This window comes from Euprymna scolopes, chromosome 9, assembly GCF_053919585.1.
Source record: "Euprymna scolopes isolate OS-2025 chromosome 9, ASM5391958v1, whole genome shotgun sequence".
Taxonomy (NCBI): Eukaryota; Metazoa; Mollusca; class Cephalopoda; order Sepiida; family Sepiolidae; genus Euprymna; species Euprymna scolopes.
Genome location: NC_136490.1, coordinates 50,714,913 through 50,734,912, shown reverse-complemented (window position 1 = coordinate 50,734,912; position 20,000 = coordinate 50,714,913). Strand labels below are relative to the sequence as shown.

Sequence of the window (20,000 nt, the reverse complement as noted above, 5' to 3'; positions counted from 1 at the left end):
TAAAAAATGTATATGGCGATTAAGCTACTGAATATTTCGCGTTTCATCCACTCTAGGACTCTTCAGGGTTATGCGAGAATTCTGTGGTTGTTTGTCGTTTTTATATGGATAAAACGCGAAATATTCAGTGTAGCTTAATCGTCATATACATTTTTTAACTTACTAACTAGCTCTACCTACGTATTGAGCACGTTTGAAGTAAATACTTAAAGTTTACTCAAAATTAATATACAAAAGTATAGATTTATATGTGAGTAAATTCAGTAATTATTGATATTGATATTGATATATATATATATATATATATATATATATATATATAAGTAGGAAAATGATATAAAACCATTTACTAATATATATATATATATATATATATATATATATTTATTTATTTATTCAATTATTCAATAAGGTATACATCAATCAGGGGTGTAAGGTAAGTGAGGGTTCTTTATACTATCGTATTTCGAAGCCTAATGCTAATCATGAAAAGAGGAGAGAAGATGCTATAATAGAGATGCGCCTAGCTATAGTTACATTAGGAGCGAAACAAAATATTGATGCTGTTAGAGGGACTTAATCTATCTCTGCGATATAGGAGTAGTATAGCTTTTATTAAATGAGGCAGATTGGTGTATAGCATATCTGTTATGATGGGTTTAATTTATGTGGACAATATGTGTGATTAAACTCCCAAGGAGGATATACGGAAATTTAATTGAGAGGAGGTGCTTATTTAATCATATGTATTAATGTGTTATAGCTATGGAATAAGAGATTTATGCTATGTAGGCATATTTTAGAAGGGGGTTTCTGAAATAATAACAGTACTTAAAGAAATATTATTAGGAATAATAGAGAATGAGTGTTAGGGGATAAATTAAAAGGGATAAACTATAGAAATATTATAAGTAAATAAGACATAATTAAAATATAATAAAAAAGTAAAGGTACAGTAAATACAAAGTTATTAAATATAGGAAAGTAGAAATAGGAGAATACAGTTAAAACAATATGAGGATATAAAGGGCCAAATGTATAAAAGTAAAAAAAAAGAAAAGAAGTAAAGTAAAAATACGACAACAGAGAAAATATACAATAGGAGAAAGTTCTTGAAGGCCGAGGCATGGAGATTTTTTTTCAAAGTTTTTTGGTTCTTGTCGAGTGCAAATCAATATCACATATTAAGAAAAACCCAAATAAATTGTATTTCTCACAGAGGAACTTCTGTCTCTGACCAGCTTAAGTGGTGATTCAAGGAAACGTGTTGCGGTTGATGGTGAGAATTTTGCAATTTGATTAGGATATCAAAGCTGGGACGAGAATATAATGAATGGACATTACCTCTCTTTTTCGAGAGAAGAAGTTTGGAAACGGCAATTAATTTGATGATGTTTGATTCTAAGTTTCTCATATAGGAATGTACCAACGTATTTTCACTCCGGACATAAGCTCCAAATCAATTTGTTGAGCTTTGCATTATCCCGATAAGTCTCCTCTTAAAGAATTGATCTTATTCTCTTCTTTTAACACCCCATAATTTCAAGCGAAAGAAAAGTGCGATGAAGATAATTTTTTTCCACAAATGAATTTCGTCAAGGCTTTTCTTCCCTTGCTCTTTTCTATTCATCAGCAAAATATTAGATGAAAATTTTGAACCAATATATAATTTTCCTTACTCTATGATTTAAAAACTTTAAAAACTTTTAATTATGATTTTCTATGTTTATTGTGTTTAGCAAATTAGGGATAAACCATGATATTTGCTAATATTTTCTTCTCTGATGAGATGGGTAAACATCGAAAACCTACAAGAAGATATAGTTATTGAAATGTATTCTTTGTCTTGCATATAATAAACATTCTAGATTTGAAATTTTACTATTTCACATTATAAAATTTACTAAATTATGATATATGTATATAATTCTCATGATATATATTAGTATAGTTTATGATTGTGCACTATCATATAAACACGGTAAAGTTTCTTCAGAGTTTGTTTTGTGCATGCAAACCTTGAATTTTATATATATATATATATATGTGTGTGTGTGTGTGTTTGTGTGTGTGCAGATTCGGCTAGAATTTGTTGCAGTTGCAAAGGTTATCCTTTTAATATACTTGTATTTTTTGTAATATAAACGCAACGTTTCCTAGAAAATTGACTTCTGAATAACGAGTTAATAATGATTTTAAACATGACATGACGTCTAAATAAGATATCAGTTTACTTGTCTTTCGGAATTAATGGTTCATATAACATGAAAATTCAATTCCTAATATATCTCATTCAAATTAAAAGTATTGCTATATTAATGTTTAAATATCTTTCTTTCTTTGGGAGCATGGTACACTAAAGCAAACTATAATATCAAATAAAGAATTTTCGTCCCACAAAATCTTTTCCTCATTAGTTTTGTTCACATTTTCCATGTTTTTCTATTTTCTCTCTTTCAAGTTATTGCCTGTGCAAGATAGACCCCATTCCAATAATCCATATTGTTTAATGTCGATCCAGCTTTGAACAAGAAGGCAGGCGCACAAATTTGATTAGCAGCAAAGAATTCAGCTTAACAATGGTGTGATTAATGGTAGCAAATGTAATCAATGTCGCGAATAAGTGCTTTGTGATTTCCGATTCCTGCTGGAAATTTCATCTTGCTGCTTATAAGTTACTCCAAAATTTGATATACTTAGAATGTCTGCAATTGTGTGTGTGTTTTTTTTTTGTTATTCCACGAAATTGATCAAAGTAGAAACAGAAGTGTTAGAATCTGATTTCAATCACCAGAAATTCTAGCGGAAGAATACAAAACAAAGTTGTTAGCAATGCGAAATACTCTTAACTGTTTTCGTTTATTTTGTCATGACAAGAAGGAACATACTTTATTAGGTCCCTGAAATAAGTTTCCAGATCAAAGCGAGATCATGCAAATTCGAATCCTTCATCTTCTTTGGCATTTCCCTGTGAACTGATCTTGCTATCTCAACTGTTCTACAACTACTAACCAAAATAACTCTTATCTGCCTTTTTTTTAATGTGACGATACCACCAAAGTCTCCTACACGCATACTGTTCAGATTTTATTTTCCTCTGACATCATCAGATTTAAGCCTGCTTACACCGTCTTGATAGAGCATTACAACTCGACCAAAAGAAAGAGTCTGTTTGTTAGTGATAGCCAAAGTTTCCTAAACTCATTGCAGCACTTCATTGTAAGCCACTTTAGAAATAGCGCTTTCCTTGTTGATTTTGTTACGTTTCTGGTCTTATACAGTTCCGTGTAGGACAGGATAGCCAGTTTGTTTTAGACGATCCCAACCTCATGTAGTTAATGGAATGGTGATTGAGAAACAAATGTCGCATAATGAAGAGGCGAAACATTCTTACTATATCTTTATTCTATCTCGTGTATTTTTATGTAAATAGATATACATTATTTGTTATCAGTATAAGAGTTGATGAGAAGAGAGGATTAAGTAACGTTACTTGCGTTTAGTATTCGGTGAGAGGATGATGATAGGTCAGGAGGTTGGTTGACTGGTGACATCTTGACTCCTCAAGTATTCAATGGAAAGAAATAGAAATTTACAAAACAGGAAGTGACATGGCTGTGTCGCTCTCTGGTTAAACGACAATAATCGAGTTAGAACTGTGGCAATTGAAATTCCCAGGCTAAGAGGTTCAATCTCCCCGGTTTAGATTATTGCTAATCACCCGAGGCGCACCTAACGGGTAATGCTGACGGAGCCACCCAGGTATTTTGTTGCAGGCCAGAGAGCTTTTCGTCTGCAGTGCTTGTTCTTCAATCCTAATTCTCGACCCTTGTGTCACATCTCACCGTGGGATGGTGATAAATTCCTATACCATTCCTAACTGTTGCAATAACACTAGCACATGTTCCTCCCTATGCTTCAATTAGATCACCAAGGCCACAAAAATGTCTGAGCGATCTTAATAGGTTTGCCACTGAAATATACTTCATCGGCACCCGAGTTCTTCATTGGTTTCAAATGTACACGATTTCTTACACTCATTTTCTTGTTTTGTTTTTCAATAAAATTGCAGATTCAATTTGATTTAGTGTTTTCCAATATCGGCTATAACAGTTTGAAAAAAGAAACTTGGAAAATAAAATCTGTTAAATGTTCCATGTTAAAATCATGAAGTTGAAGAATAAAATCGAATCAAATCATGAGTTAAATGAAAAATGGTTTCATTTATTATAGTGTTTTATGTTCCTTTTCTTTTTCATGGTTTATTATTTTTGTGCAAATGAAAAAGTAATTGTTGTTAATATGAAAAGAAATAAAGAAAAATCATGAAAAAGGTGGAATAATTCATGAATGTGATTGATTAGAAAATGCTATTGTTATTTTTCATATTGAAAAAAAAACCCAACGTTTTTCTTGAATTTGACATTTTAAAGAAGAGACAAAGATGGCGGTTGGTGGAAGAAAAAAGAAAATTAAAAAAAAAACGTGAAAAAGAAAAAAATAGTAGATAAAACTAATTTATTGTCTGCTTATATTGATGCTCAAATTAGATAAGAAGATAAGAGAAAGCAATGTGAGAATTAGAGTGGGCAATACTAGAATGAAAGATATAAATCTGAGAATAGCAGAAATTAATGGAAGAAATTGTGGATCTAATATAATTGAAATAATAAAATGGTTGACGAGTTCAGGAAGTGGGAGTGTAGGAATAAAGTCTTGGTAAAGAATAAGGGAAAAACTAAAATATTTGAGGGGTGTGGGTGGAGGGATGTTTCTATGGCAGAATTAGATAAAAAGTAAAAAAAAGAAAATTAAATTTAATCTAATATATAAAAGGCTATATGTCTGTCTGTCTCCATATATTCAAACGCTATCTCTTCCGAACTAAAAGTCGCAGAGCGCTGCTAGGGGCCTCAAATGATTGGATTTTTTATGGACGGTACGATTATGGGGTTTAGCCGGTTAAAGTAAGCTTGAAGGGGTCAAAGAGGGGTCAAAGTTTAAAAAAGATCGTTATCCATTTTGCTCATTCATCTTAGTTTATTTAATTTTTATCAATTGATATGTGTACCACTTTGGTACAGTCGTAACGTTATCAGCTATAATTTCACTTTCAATTCTAGCTGATAACACCCAAATTCTGTTTTTTTTTTACTTTTGAAATAACAACTTTATAATAATATATACTAAATCTCAACAAATCAAAATATATTTAAGCGTATTTTATGAATGAGTAAAGCCCCCCCCCCCCGCCGCTAGTAAAATCTACTGTAAGATAGAAAACTGATTTTATTTGTGTTTTGATTATATATGAGAATTAGAATAGGAAATGAGAGAATTAAAGAAACAATTATAAGACTTAAAGAGACTGGTATGGGAATTATAGAGCGAAATTGAAATAAGAACATTAACAAGTTTATTACTTCGAATCTAGCTTACTATATAAATGAGTTAAGAATCTGGGGAAGGTGTAGAAATGAAATAGTAAGTGGGGGGCGGGAAATAAAATTGTTAACGAAAGTGCCCCTCTTGTGAGCTTATCTTGCTACACTTAAAACGCTCATTCATTCTGAATATATATATATATATATATATATATATATTTCTTATTATATATTGTTATGCCTTATTGAAAAAATTCAATATGGCGTAATGGAAAAAATATAAAGGTAACTGAAGCTTCTCTTGCACTTTTCGGATTTTTACCATGTCAAATCACATTTTAATTCCTTTTGGCGGATTGATTGAATCTATTATGCCCTTAACTCATCAGAAGAAATAGCAACAATGATTGATATTATAATTAAGTGATTGATTTTGCGCTACGAAACATACAATTATTGAAAGCATCTAAGTCAACTGAATTAAAAGAAAAAAATATTATATTCCAAAATTCATGATGTTGACCATCTTATAATTTAGTCATTTATTCGATCTCTCTCCCCCCCTCTCTCTCTCTCATATATAAAAGTAAAAATAATTGTTGATTCAATATAAAAATTACTTCAATTAGGGGTACAGGATATATACTATTTATAGCTTGGTATTTCGAAGAGAAGGTGCTAGGTATCATATTAAAGATGTGACGTCTAGCGATAACAACATTAGCAACAAAATATTTGTGCATATATGTTTTTTTTTCACACATCTTTTTCTGACCATATTTAATATTCTACTTGTGTCATCAGGTCATTTAAACTCAGATTATATGTCCGTTGTATCATTCTCATATAATTTCACTACATGCAACGCATATCCTCAACCCTCATTAGTCATGTTTCACTCTCACACTGCATGCACATGCTTGAGCGACTCTTTCTTTGGTCGGCAGTCGTAACTAACGCTCTGCTCGTTAGTAATGGAAAATGCTAACTTAATAAAATATTGATATTTTTTATATCAAGGGAATGCATTTGTTTAGGTATACAAATGTCCCTGGATGTAAATGTCCAGTATCTAACTGTCCGTTCATCATAAATAAACAAAAAAAAATGAGGAAGAAATTAAGGATAGAGAAATAAAGGAATATAAAGAAAAAAAAGGGAAATCAAGTCTGACTTGAAAATATAGGAGGTCAGAGGTGACCAGATGAATAGAGATAGATGGACGGAATGGGGACGAAAGAAGGGGGAGAGGTAAAGGCATCATGGTTAGGGTGAGATTTGGGAGGCAATGAACAATTAGGAGAGAGGAAAAATAACCATATGAAAAGAATAATTTATAAGAAGAAAGAAAAGTAGAAATAACAAGGAATCAATAAAGATTCAATGAGAAAAGGAATTAAGAGAAAAATGTGGAAAATGAGAAATGGAAATCAAAATTGATGACCAAAAGAAAAAAAAAAGATTAAATTAACAAAAAAAAATAAAATAAAATAAAAAGTTAAAAATAAAAAAAATTAAATTAAAACAAAAAACCCAAAACGCATATCTCCAAAATATTTGAAACGAAGGTGATTATGCGATGAAAACAGAGATTGCTAAAAGAATGAATTGTTCATGAATGCTAACAAATAATTTGAAGCAATTTTTCAATTCGTTGCTCAAAGCATTATTTTTTTTTCACTCCCTTTGATCTGGAAACAAATCAGCTTATCTGAGAGAAAACTCATCTGCAATGTTTGGCCTGGACAAATCTATAACCCCCCCACTCCTCCCAAGCATCATTCCTCAATTATTCAACCACTCTCATCATTCACATCTCATTTATTTTACAAAGTTTCACAAATCTCTTTAAGAGTTGTCTGCCCTTTCGTATTTCATCTCACGGCGCCAATATCGTTTTGAATCAATTTATCAATGTTGTCCTTTTTACAACAAATAAACTCCACAAAATAAAAATTAAAACTTTTAATTATTCATTTCTATTTGATGTCTCGATTCTAAGATATTTTTAGAAATGTTTATGGGCAAATAATGTTATTTAATCGATAAGACTTCATCTTAAAACTTAACTTTAAAGAGGATTTATGTGAGGGTATAGGTTTATAGAGGATAGATCATATTGAAGATAAGCGGCTTAAAATAGACAGTTCTGTGTTATAAAAGCATTTGTGCTTTTTCTTTAATTAATAATCGCATAGGCAGGATTAACTGAAACCAGAGATTGTAGGTGAACGTCAAAATTTACATGAAATGTTCTAAGTAATTCTACTTTTTGATGTCTTGATTTAAAGATATATTTAAAACTGCTTATGGACAAATGATCTTGTTTAATCTCTAAGGTTATTAGGTAGGTTTGAACCTGAGTTTTCTGTAGACAGATTTGATGTTAAAATATATCGAATCATTCAAGTGGTGTCCTGCCTATTACAGACATTGACGACGAGAGCTCTCCATCTATCTCTCTCCCTCGAGGTCTTCATGAATTCATTGCTGGTATTTAGACTCCCCACGTATGTTTCTCGCTGTTGTCCTCTGCATCTTCTACCCATGATCTTTTCCGTCATTCTTTGCTGGTTGTCAGAGAGTAGTTTGATGACGATGAGGTGCCACCTCTCTTTAATAGTAATACTTACAAAGCGAGGTGATCTAATTCAGAACCCTTTGATGCTGTTTCTCGAATCAAGAGTTTTATGTATTGCAATAGCTTTCATTTGCAGTTGTACAGACTGTAGATTGCAGTTTCTTTCTGTCCGAGCAGTGCCCGTACTGAGCGATTGTCTTGAATATTGGATCAAGATGTATTTTCTACTCAGCACAACGAAATACGAAACCATGAACAGAATAATTTCTATTTCCTTCCGTATTACAAAAGTCACCTACTTTCCATGACCTTCCGTTACCCTTATCGGGGAGGGGTGGGCTAAAGTGGGTTCTTGACCTTGCCCCAAAGTCTCCAACAGATTAGCGGAAGGAAGCATCTTATATTTCTTGGCTAGTGAGATAGCACTACTGTCAAAGGAAAATTAAGAAAATAACAAAGAATGTCTTAGAAAAAAGTGACTAGGCAAAAACATTTCTTGTCCATGACGCCAGTAAACAAAGAAGCATGATCAACAAAATAATGGTATTGTCCAAGAAAGAATTTATGACAGCGCTGTTGTCCGATGACGTAAACAAAAGCTTATTTAAAAGAGTGCTTTTTTAGTGTCTGGTAGAGATGAAAATTCGACAGGGAGAGTGACTGGTGGAGAAAAAGAGAGAGTTGGTATTAAAAAATGTTCCCAGATCCGAGTTCCGTTCATTCATTTGTTAGTGAATACAACTGAGTTATTTTTATTATAAAAAAAAATCAATTTCTGTTTTGCTTTTTTTGTACCAAAATATACATAGGAGAAACGCAATGTAATCTTGATAAAAGGTTATATGAACACAAGAGAGATGTGAAAAATAATAACACACTTAATGCTATTTTCTGTCATATATGGTGAATGATTACCATTTTGATATTAATAATGCGACTCATCTAAAACACGTCCACAATAAGTCAACACGTCATCTTATCGAATCTGCTCCAATTTCCCAATCTGCTAATACAATTAAGCAAAGAAAAGGCTTCTTCCATATTTCCAATTTAGATACAGGATAAACCTAAGTACTCCTTTCTATCCTTTCTAAATTTCTTTTAAATATATTTTTTACACCCATCATAAACTGTATATATGTTTATAAATGTTTAATTAACATAAAGACTCCCTTCTCTTAGTATATATAGCCCTAAACATTTGACCCTCTCGTAGTTGACCATCCCTCTGCTTAAGACAGTCGAAACTTCTAGCTTCTATGCCTCTTTGCTTCCATTTTAATTTCATATATATATATATATATATATATATATATATATACATACATAATCAAAATCAAGGGATTTATCACTCAATGAGAACCCCTACCTGGACGTTAGCCATCTATCCCTGTCCCAAGCTATCCGCTGCCATGTCGGACCCATGTGTTGTATCATGTTTTCCCTCCAGCTCGCTCTTACTCTTCCTCTCAGTCTCTGATATTCACAAGTGTCCATTCCGTTGTGCTGATGGGCCATTCGTTGTAATATTGCCAACAAATATATATATAAACTAAAATGTCCAATAAGTTCGAGATTACGTCAAGAAAGACAACTCCTAGTGTAAATGTGGTATTATGGTGACTGGGATGATTCTAGTTAAGAGTAGGATAGACAGTTTTATACTTATGCACTTATGTTAACGTGCTGAATTAATAATGCTCTTATTTAAAAAGCCATTCTAAACATGGGGAGAGGAGGATATTTTGTAACTATTCTGTACTTCCACCTAACAATTTAATTAAAAAAAAAAAACTATATCGTGAAACTTTAATTTAACTTGAAAATACTATTTTTAAAATAACGCGATGACACAGGTGCATAGGCACCGACATTTTTATCACTTAAGACCAAGAATGATAAACCGCACACATTTTCTCTAACCTTTTAATGGCCTTGTGCCTAACTTATATTTCTTATTTTAAATATCTATCTGCACAGAATATAATTCTAACTGAAGCAGCTGTTCCGTCTTCGATCAGTGATGAGAGAAATTCTTCTTGATTAAGGTAGTTTTTTAATTGTACCTCAGACCAGATTGCCCTATTTGGAGGAAGCTGGGGTTTGCTCAAATTAAAAACCGATCTTGTGTCAAAATCTGCCCGCATGTGGAGATCAGTAAACTGTAACAGTTAACCTTTCTGGTAACGAAAGATGCAGCATTTCAATGCAAGTAATTATCGCTATTATTATTACTGCACTCTATTTCACGTTTTTCTGACCGTAATTGAGATTGATGTGCGAACTGTACAGATTGAGTTATTGCAAGTTGACGTCTGTTTGTGAACTTTTAAACTGTATGAAAAGGGATAAGATTTATTTCTGCTGCATAACATTTGTAATGCTTCACCTTGTTGCATGATACTGTCGGCTGAATTCCACCAATAATTCTTCTGAGGCTTCAGTGACAAGACGGTTTTATTGCGTAGAATTGCTATCAAAAAGTTAATGACAGAAAACCTGCGAATTAATCATATTTCCAAGAGCATCATTGAAGGTCTCTGCATGAGAGTTTTCTTCATGTTAGTTGCCAACCAATACTAGCTCCACAATTTCACGTAAGAAACTAATATACAGGGTGGAACGATTAAGATGTCGCCCTAAGGAAACAAGACTGCAACTTTATTTTTTTTTTAATTTAAAAATAAATCAGGTAACTTGATTATGTAGAAGTGCTGACATCCTTCAGCCCCAATCACCACCTCAATAGGGGTTGGAAACTGGGAGCATACCTTTTCCACAAGTGCCGGCGGAAGCTCGGCGAATTCTCGATGGATGGCCACAATCAGGCTGGCTTTGGTGTTGGGGAGGTAATGTTAGCGGTGTTCATGATGCATCAACAAACAGGTTCAAGTCGAGGGAGGAGGAGGCAGTGAGAGAAGGGTACAAAGTCGTAGTACTCCTGAAGCCAAGCTGAGGTTTCTTTGGGTGTGGCAGTAGGACTTGGCACCGGTCCACAAGTTCAGAGTCTGCCAGCAGCCACCTGATTGCACCAGGGGATCACCACATTTTTCAGCACACCCAAGTACACTTTGGTGTTGACTTTCAAGTCGACTTCGAAGATTTAAGGTAGTATGATGTGGCCCTGGCTTGAAATCACATCAAAGACAATAATCGTGGCTGGAAACTTTGTTTTAATCGCCCTGGACACGTCCCTGTTATTCGTGGCAATTCAATCATGCATTTTGAGGGTGCTGACAATGGTCCTGTTGTTATAACTTGGATCGGCAGAGAGCATGAGTTGTACAGCGGTACATCTCTGATTTCGCTCGTTGAACATTGTGTTACTTTCAGACATGATAGAAAGCTCCTACCGCTGCTGAGATTTGTATACAGCTGGCCAACTAGTTGATGGTCTGTAACAAATAATGAAAACCGGGATTCATCAAACGAAAATTGAATCATGTCTTTTCAACGGTGACAATTTCATCGTTCCACACAATACGCCCGTCATCATCTAGAAACCAAGTCCTTGAGAGTTATGCTCCCTTAATTTTGTCTACATACGATCGTTTTCCTTAAATTTATCCCTTTGTCAGAAACATCGCTGATATGATGACAATGAAGTTATATGGATATATTCTGACATAGAAAACAGAACATTTTCCCCTTTGACTAGATTTTAACTTGGAGGGAGTTTATATTTGGCTTCTTACATCACGTGATTTCATACCTAACTTCCTATTAATTGGTTGTTATAAACCATGAATTTTGGAATGTGTTAAACGTAAGGGGCGGTAATGGGGCAATATTTAGTTTCATTTAGTTTTATGCCAAGAGAAAGTGGGATGCTTTTATAAAAATCAGATACCTCCGATTTTTTATGAATAAAAAAGTTATTAATTGAAGTTTAATATCTCATTTCGCAAAGTTCATTTTTAAAGAATATTTGTAGAGTTTTTAAAGGTGATAACATGGGCACATGTCTGAATAAAAGTTAATTCAAATGTGGAATATTTACATTTTTAGCAAAGTCATATAATACCAATTAAGCAAAGGTCTCTGACTTTCAATTTCTTTTTAATTCTCCGTAAGTTTAAGCTTTAAATTTTAGACATGTTTTAGAATCCACATCAGGTAAAGAATTTTACTAAAAATTAGAATAAGAATTCTAAACATAAGGGTTAGTAACACTAGCCATTCAATATCAATCAAGTAATCGGTTTTTTGTTTTAAACCTGATTGGATATTGAGTAGAATGACCAATGTATGCACTATATATTTTTAACCCATATATATATATATATATATATATATATATATATATATATATATATATATATATATATATATTGGTCATATAACTACAACTCTTTCCCGGCGTCTTGTACATTACTCATCTGATGGAAGCACAATTGAGCGTCGAATACCAAAAATAAAAGGGAAAAATTCCTGTTAGTATAGATCGACCTTTATTAATATTTTTATCATATTATTTAAAATCATATGCTCTGTTTAATATGTTTATTATTGTTGTGGTGTTGTTTCTACTTCAAGATAAACATTGAAAATATGCTTCTTTTTTTTCTTTTCAAACAGACATAAATGGGTTGCATCTGATTATGGGCCCTGCAAGCCTTCTGTAACAGCACGATGTGGACCGGGTTTGCAACAGCGGACAGTGATTTGTATCGAAAAATCATGTAAGTTGAAATTATTTTTGCTATGCGTTTCTCTTCGCGACTTTTCAGTCCTCTATTCAGAAAATCGTTGTAAAAAAAGCGGGAGATGGAAATTCCTAATTATGAGTATTCCCAAAATTATGAAGAACTATTTACTAAAATATATGTTTGCAGACATAAAGAGAAAAAGCATTCATTGTGATTTTTTTATATACTAGCAAAGGTGCTCGGCCTTGCTCGGTTGTAAAATACGTTTTAATATAATACAAGCGCGACCTGTGGAAATTCCACAGGGGACTGATTCACATGTAATATATTGATGTTTCAGTGTAAATGGAGACGCTCTCGTATTATTGTAGCTATTTTGTTTAAACTGCAAAAGTATTTATCCAAGCTAGCAGTGACGCCCGTCGTAGCCAGGTCATAAAATACGCTTAAATATGATTTTTTTTTTTTTTTTGCAGATTTCGTATGTATTATTATAGAGTTAATGTTCTACCGATTTTTATATATTATAAAGTTGTGATTTTAAAACAACAAATACATCTATATGATTTGGGTTCCTCAGCTTGAATCGAAACCGAACCCCAAACTTTATATATAAACTTTAGTGCCTTCAGCTATAATCGAAGCCAAAACCAAAACTTATGACGAATTCTTGATACTATTATTTTAACAAAATAGTTTCGATTATAGCTAATGCCACTCCAATAATCTGAAACCAAAACTTATTCATTGGAAATAATCGAAACTGAAATCAGAATTATGAAGACATCTTATTTAACTTTTTTTATAAATAATTTTACTTACTTTAATGCGATTAGCTATAATTGAAAGCGAAACCAAAACTTATAAATAATTTTACCAAAAATTCTTCATGACAAGAAATGGAAGTACATAACAAACGACCCGGATGTACACGTGACACAGAAAATAACACAAACGCTATCGTATTAATATAATATAATATAATATATATATATATATATATATATATATATATATATATATATATATATATATATATATATATATATAAGGCTGTGTGCGTGTTTCTACGAGTTCGTTTCCCATGAACTAAAAAATGGCGGGGCCTATTTTTTTTAATTTCATACAAATCTACTTTATGTATCTGAAAGTACTCTTAGATAAGTTTTATTGGAGGCATTCCGATACGAGTTTCGATAATCGAAAAAAAAAATATTAAAGAAGGAACAGTTCGATTTTGACCAAAGTTAACACCTTTAAACAGCCTAACATCACAAGGGAATTTGAGAAGTTTATTAGAAGGGTCCTGCGTATAAGATCAACAATATGTTTTTTGATAAGACAGAGACGGTTTTAAAACAATGCTTCTGTTTAGAGCACAATTGAATCATGATACTTGACTTGTGCATTTTGAATTTTAATTCAAGTAATTATTTTAAAATAGCTCTGTAGAAAACCTACCGTTTATTTTTTAAGATTATGTAGACTGCAATGTTTTGTAAAGTAACTCATCTCAGGGAGGCATGCGACGCTTTTACCGGTGCACTGCGGTGGATTCCCGACTAGAGCAGGCACTTTTTTGATTGAAAAGTGCGAGATTTCGCCGAATTCGCTGGCAATAAAAGTATTGGATGTGTGGAACATTTGTTGACCCTCTTGAAATCCCGAGAAACAGCGGGGTTTCAAATAAAAGACAAAAATCGTGATTTGCGCTTTTTTCTACTTAAAGGAGATTAGAAGTTTTCAGTATGAAAAACTGAGTCAAGAAAAGCAACAAAACAAATATGAGTTGGCATGTGATAATTATTGTGTCTAGTTCTCTCTGACATCATCGCTCATTGTGTCAATAAGGATATCTCCTCAACCCCATTGTAAACGCATCAGAAAATGTTTGCAAATTGTTTTTTTTTAATTTTCGTTTTTCTAACTAATAATATATATATAGTCAAGTGTAAACAGACACGCGTTCAGATGACAACTGACATAAAATATGCATACATTAAAAATTGAATAGAATTGCTTATTTTTGAGTTTGCAATGCCAATTTCTATAGACAAAGGTACTTTTTTTGCCAATAATTCTAACCAAACATTTTTGTATGCATAAATAACATCGTATTAATATATATATATATATATATATATATATATATATATATATATAACAACTAGCAGGGAGATCCGACGTTGCTCGGGATTGAATGATGATCAACGGATGTTTCACACTCTCATATTTTTATTGTCATCAAAATCTGTGAAATCACCCATTTTTCAATCAAATCGATCGAGTGCCTGTTCTAGTTCAGAACCCATCGCAGTGCATCGGGAGGAAGTTTCACATGCCTATCCATAGTAACTGAGTCCATAATACATTGTAGTGTACATTGCACTGTAGAGAATCTACTGTTGATTTTATAAAATCATTTTTTTACATATAATAGCTTGAATGCAAAAGTCAAGTATCATCGTGTTCTAAACAGAAACATTAATTTCAAACGCGCCCCTGTCATATCGAAGAACTTATTGTTGATTTTATATGTCGGTCCTTTCGGCTTGTGTGGTAATAAAACTTCTTACATGCACGTGTGATGTTAATCTGTGTAAGGTATTAACTTCGGTCAAAATCGCCTGTTCCTTCTTTCATCGGATTATTTCGAAGACATTCCGATACGAAATCTATCTGAGAACACTGCCAGACACATAAAATGTGTGAAATTTCATAAAAAGCGACCCACCCATTTTCGTGTCTATTGGGAACGAACTCACAGAAACACAAAGTTCCTTTCATACAGTAGTAGAGATAAAGAAAGGAAAAATATGTTTTCTTCATGCGTAATGGATATACTCTCATAGTTTCTTCCTTCGAATTACTAGACTTTCTTCCTGCATCCCTGCCTATACAAACATATTGAAATTGATATGTAATGTGAACAGACATCTCAGTTCTAAACTTTCTACCTAGCCCCTTACGTCTAAGTGGTAATATACCTTGTTTGGGGTGGAGAACAGTAAAACAAGCTGTATTAAGTTTTCTTAATAAGCAGCTAATTGTGAGTATTTTAAAATAGGAAGTAATGCCTTAAAATATGGTCAACTCAAGTATGAACAGGTACAATTATAGAGGAATAAAAGGCGAATCAAATGAGATATAGGTTGTTTAAACAGTACATTCAATTTAGCTTAAATTGGCGGTTTTTGAAAAGATGACAGGTGTGGACTTTTTGGCACCACTGTATATGCACATATTTGTGGTGCAAAATATTGTTATGGCTATATAATTATCGTATTTATTTTTAAACCTAAACTGAAAATAAAAAGAATGAAAGGCTAGCTAACCGAGGATATATATATATATATATATATATATATATATATATATATGATTACTTCATTTAATCACATCAATTAATATACGAAGATATAACTTTATGCGTAAATTTTCAAAATTTACTTCAATAGGTAGAGCTAGGTAGTAAGTTATGAAAATATATATGGCAATCAAGCTACACACACTATTCCACGTTTATTACATATGAGAATTCGCTTATTCCTGACGAATTCTCACAAGAATAAAACGCGGAATGTTCTGTATAGCTTAAATAAATATATATTAGTAATTTATGAAAATATATATGGCAATTAAGGGTTGGACAAAATAATGGAAACACCTTGTGCTTAATTGTTCAATGTTTATAGGTTTAAAACGCATGTTAACACGATCTGACTCTTTCGGACATAGTCTTAATAATGTCTACAGGGTCCCCGAAATAAAAAATAAAAAATCAGTTGCACTATATTCTATTTTCTGAAAAATTCACAATCGATTGCTAACTTAGAATTACACTCAGTTAAAAAAACAAAACTACGGAAAAATCTTTATAGTGTACATACTCGTCACAGAACGAAGATGTCATATTCTTACGTGAAAATATTAACTTTTTTTAATTTATATGATTTTTGGAATATCAAATTTTACGATTTTTAGCTATTAAAACTTGTATATTTTTTAACCCAAACAAAATTTCTATAATCGAATTGAATTGTCGCCCTTTTATGTTGACAAAATTTCTCCCAGCCTCCTTACGGCTTCCGCATATAATTTGATTTTCTTATTCTAAAATTCATGTAAATTGATCAAGTGATATTTTTTATTATGACATATTCGTCCCATGACGGATATGTAAAAGATATATATTAATCAAGTCTAATTCTAAATAAGCAACACATTCTCAGAACATATAATGCGACTAAATTATCTACATATAACTTGTGTTGGAAAAGGGCGAGCAGAAAAGATCTTGCACAAGCAAATATTTTCCTCTCACGCGTCCCGTGGCTACACCAGAAAGACTCGGATCTTGCTTAAAACAGGAAACCAACATTTTCGTATTTTTTTAATTTTTATTGGTTTAAAACACCTATTCATTATGCAAAATTCACAAAGTTTTCCATTATTTTATTTATTTATTTCATCCCATTTTCATCCCAAACAAAACACAGTACCATTTTGATGTAGGGGGCTACTATCGGGGTCATAAATTGCATGGATACTATGTAGGGAGTTGAGCAGCAAGATATCTGTTTACATTACACTTTAACTTCTGCGTGTCCGTACAGGAACCCGGAAGAAGGTAGTCCAGAATCTAGCAATTCTGGAGAAAAAAACTATTAGGGTAGAAGGCTTTTTTGCATCTAGGTATCTCTACTGTGTAGGGGTGGGATTTTGCTAATTGTCGGGTTTCCACTCCCTTTATATGTGTATATATTTAAACGTAATATATATTAGGTTGACAACTAAATTTTTGCCGTTTTTGAAAGCTACATTTTTTAAAAATAAAATTAGAACAAACAACTATTTAATCAATAATGCATTCTCCATTCGTGTTAAAAACTTTTTTTCCAGGGTCCAACAAGATTCTCAATACCTTTTGGTGATTTTTAAATATAAAATATAACAAATAAATTTTCAAAATACAATATTTCTCCCCAAGAACTTAGTTACCAATCCAATATTATATATATATATACATACATATATATATATATATATATAAGGAAGGTATCCGTTAATTTTTGGGTGGTCTTTTGACCCACATATATATATATATATATATATATATATATATATATATAACACATATATACATATATATATATACTCTTTAGTGTAAAGGTAATATTGCAAGATGGTTGGTTGTTTTTGTTTTACGACATACAAACATGGAAAGGGTTATTTAATGCCCAATCCAGTTATTTTGCAGAAAACTTTTTTAATAGAAACCGACTTGAAACCCAAAAAAAAATTCTATTTAACCCATAGTTGGGACCCTAACAGGTACTACCACTCTGGGTCAGAGTGGACCTGGGAGCAATGGCAATTAAAGGGTAGCTCCACACTCCCCAAAGTCTGCAAACTGGGGCCTCGCCATCGCATATAGTTTAAGGTCAGATCCAGGACCAATATTGCAAGAATAAGAAAAGAAAACACTACTAAAAATCAAACAAATCAGTTAAATGTATAGCGATGACGTAGAAAATAAGACGAGATAATTTTATATATTAGATAATATTGAACACATGGAAATGCAAAAAAAAAAGAAAAAAAAGATCTAATTAATTTAAAGTTGTTGACAAGTTCATTTTGTTTATCTGCGCGCCTAAAGTCCTTTTCTGTGACTAACCCAAAACCTAGTTGACTGTTCAAAGCAAACCGACTTTAGACTTAGTAATAATGAAGCTGTAAAAGATATCAAAATTAGGAAGAATGTTCAGAGGAGACAAGCCTCAAGCTATTCTCATGGTAGCAGGAAATCGCCATACATAATATGTGGGTGCGTTGTTGGACTTTCTTTGATATCATGGAACCAATAGTTTGAAGCGTTTTCTTTTTAATTTGTCAGATTGCTCAGGCGGACAAATCTAATTTCGCATTATTGATTTTATTGATCATTTATAATGCCAATCCAAATTTGTTTGTGTATATATATATATATATATATATATATATATATATATATATATATATAAACTCGTGAAAATACATTAAATATGATGTTGATTATTTTGAAATCTTTCCCCACTCTCTGTCTATGTCTGTCCGTCTCTGTCTCCTCTCTCTCTCATATATATGTATATATATATATATACACACTTTTACTTATATAATAAAGACACTTGTCTGCGTGTCTCTGTGTGTGTGTGTATGTGAGTGAGTTCCCTATGGACTCCGAAACGGCAGGCTCGATTGTTAAAAAATTTCGCACAAGTGTACGTTTATGTGTCTTGGGATGCTTTTAGATAAGTTTTGTATCGGAATGCCTTTGATAAGTATCGATAATTAAAAAAAAGCCGATTAAAGAAGGAACAGTCCGATTTTGACCAAATTAATTTATAATGGCATAGCTTTAAGATTGGAATTTTATTTTCATTTATTCATATATGAAAAGTAATGTCACGTAAATCAAATTTAATTTATTAAAAAAAATTCATTTTTAAATGGTAAAATAACTTATGCGCCCTTCTCTCTCTCATATATATATATATATATATATATATATATATATATATATATATATATATATATATATATTAAGGGACGTAGATGTTTTATTGGTACTATTGCTACATGTTACAATAAAATACTTACGTCCCTCTATATTAAACCCACTGACAACCATGCATTTCTCAATTTCTACAGCAATCACCCGTTAAACCTAAAAAAGCTATTATTTACAGCTTATACATACACCATATCACGAAGTTTATACTCCTTTAAATGTATTAAACTAGCGATAAAAAATAACGAATAAAATTGATAATATAATTTGTTAGATTACTTTTCCAATAAAAAAAAAACGCATTCGCATGGTTTTCCACCCCGGCTAACACATGCACAAAATTACGACGCACCTTAAAAAAACTTTCAACAACCTAAAAAAATAACTCTACCATGAAGCCCACATTTAACCTTTCATCTATTAACGCAATCAAATAAACGCCCAATCTTTCAGCCATTCTCACCCGCTCACGAAAACACACACACAGCATACAAAAACACAGTAATTGCAGATGTAATTAACCGCAATGCCTTATATGCACACCTAAATACCCCACACTTGTTCAACATACTCGAAACTAATATTTATATAAAACTGCCGCATCTAACATCTGACAGTTCTTATGTCATATATTATATATATATTGCTTCATTTGCAATAATGGAGGATATACTGGAGAAATCTGACGCCTGTCTAAATTCACCTAAACAATCATAAAACAAGAATTATACAAAATTCCCCCACCTCCACTAATAAGACACTTGAATTTACCAGGATACACACTCGACAATATTAGATGCCTCCTCATAAACTCTAATTTCCCATCAACA

At 32.3% G+C, this 20,000-nt stretch overlaps 1 protein-coding gene across 1 annotated transcript in view; it reads left to right on the top strand.

Annotated features, from left to right (window-relative positions):
• Positions 1 to 20,000, top strand: part of LOC145284538 (thrombospondin type-1 domain-containing protein 7A-like) — a 1,985,627-nt gene that overhangs the window by 1,523,693 nt on the left and 441,934 nt on the right. Inside the window, exon 9 of the mRNA XM_080133436.1 lies at positions 12,544 to 12,647. Coding sequence (XP_079989562.1) covers positions 12,544 to 12,647 — 104 coding nt within the window. The remainder of the gene's footprint in view (positions 1 to 12,543; positions 12,648 to 20,000) is intronic.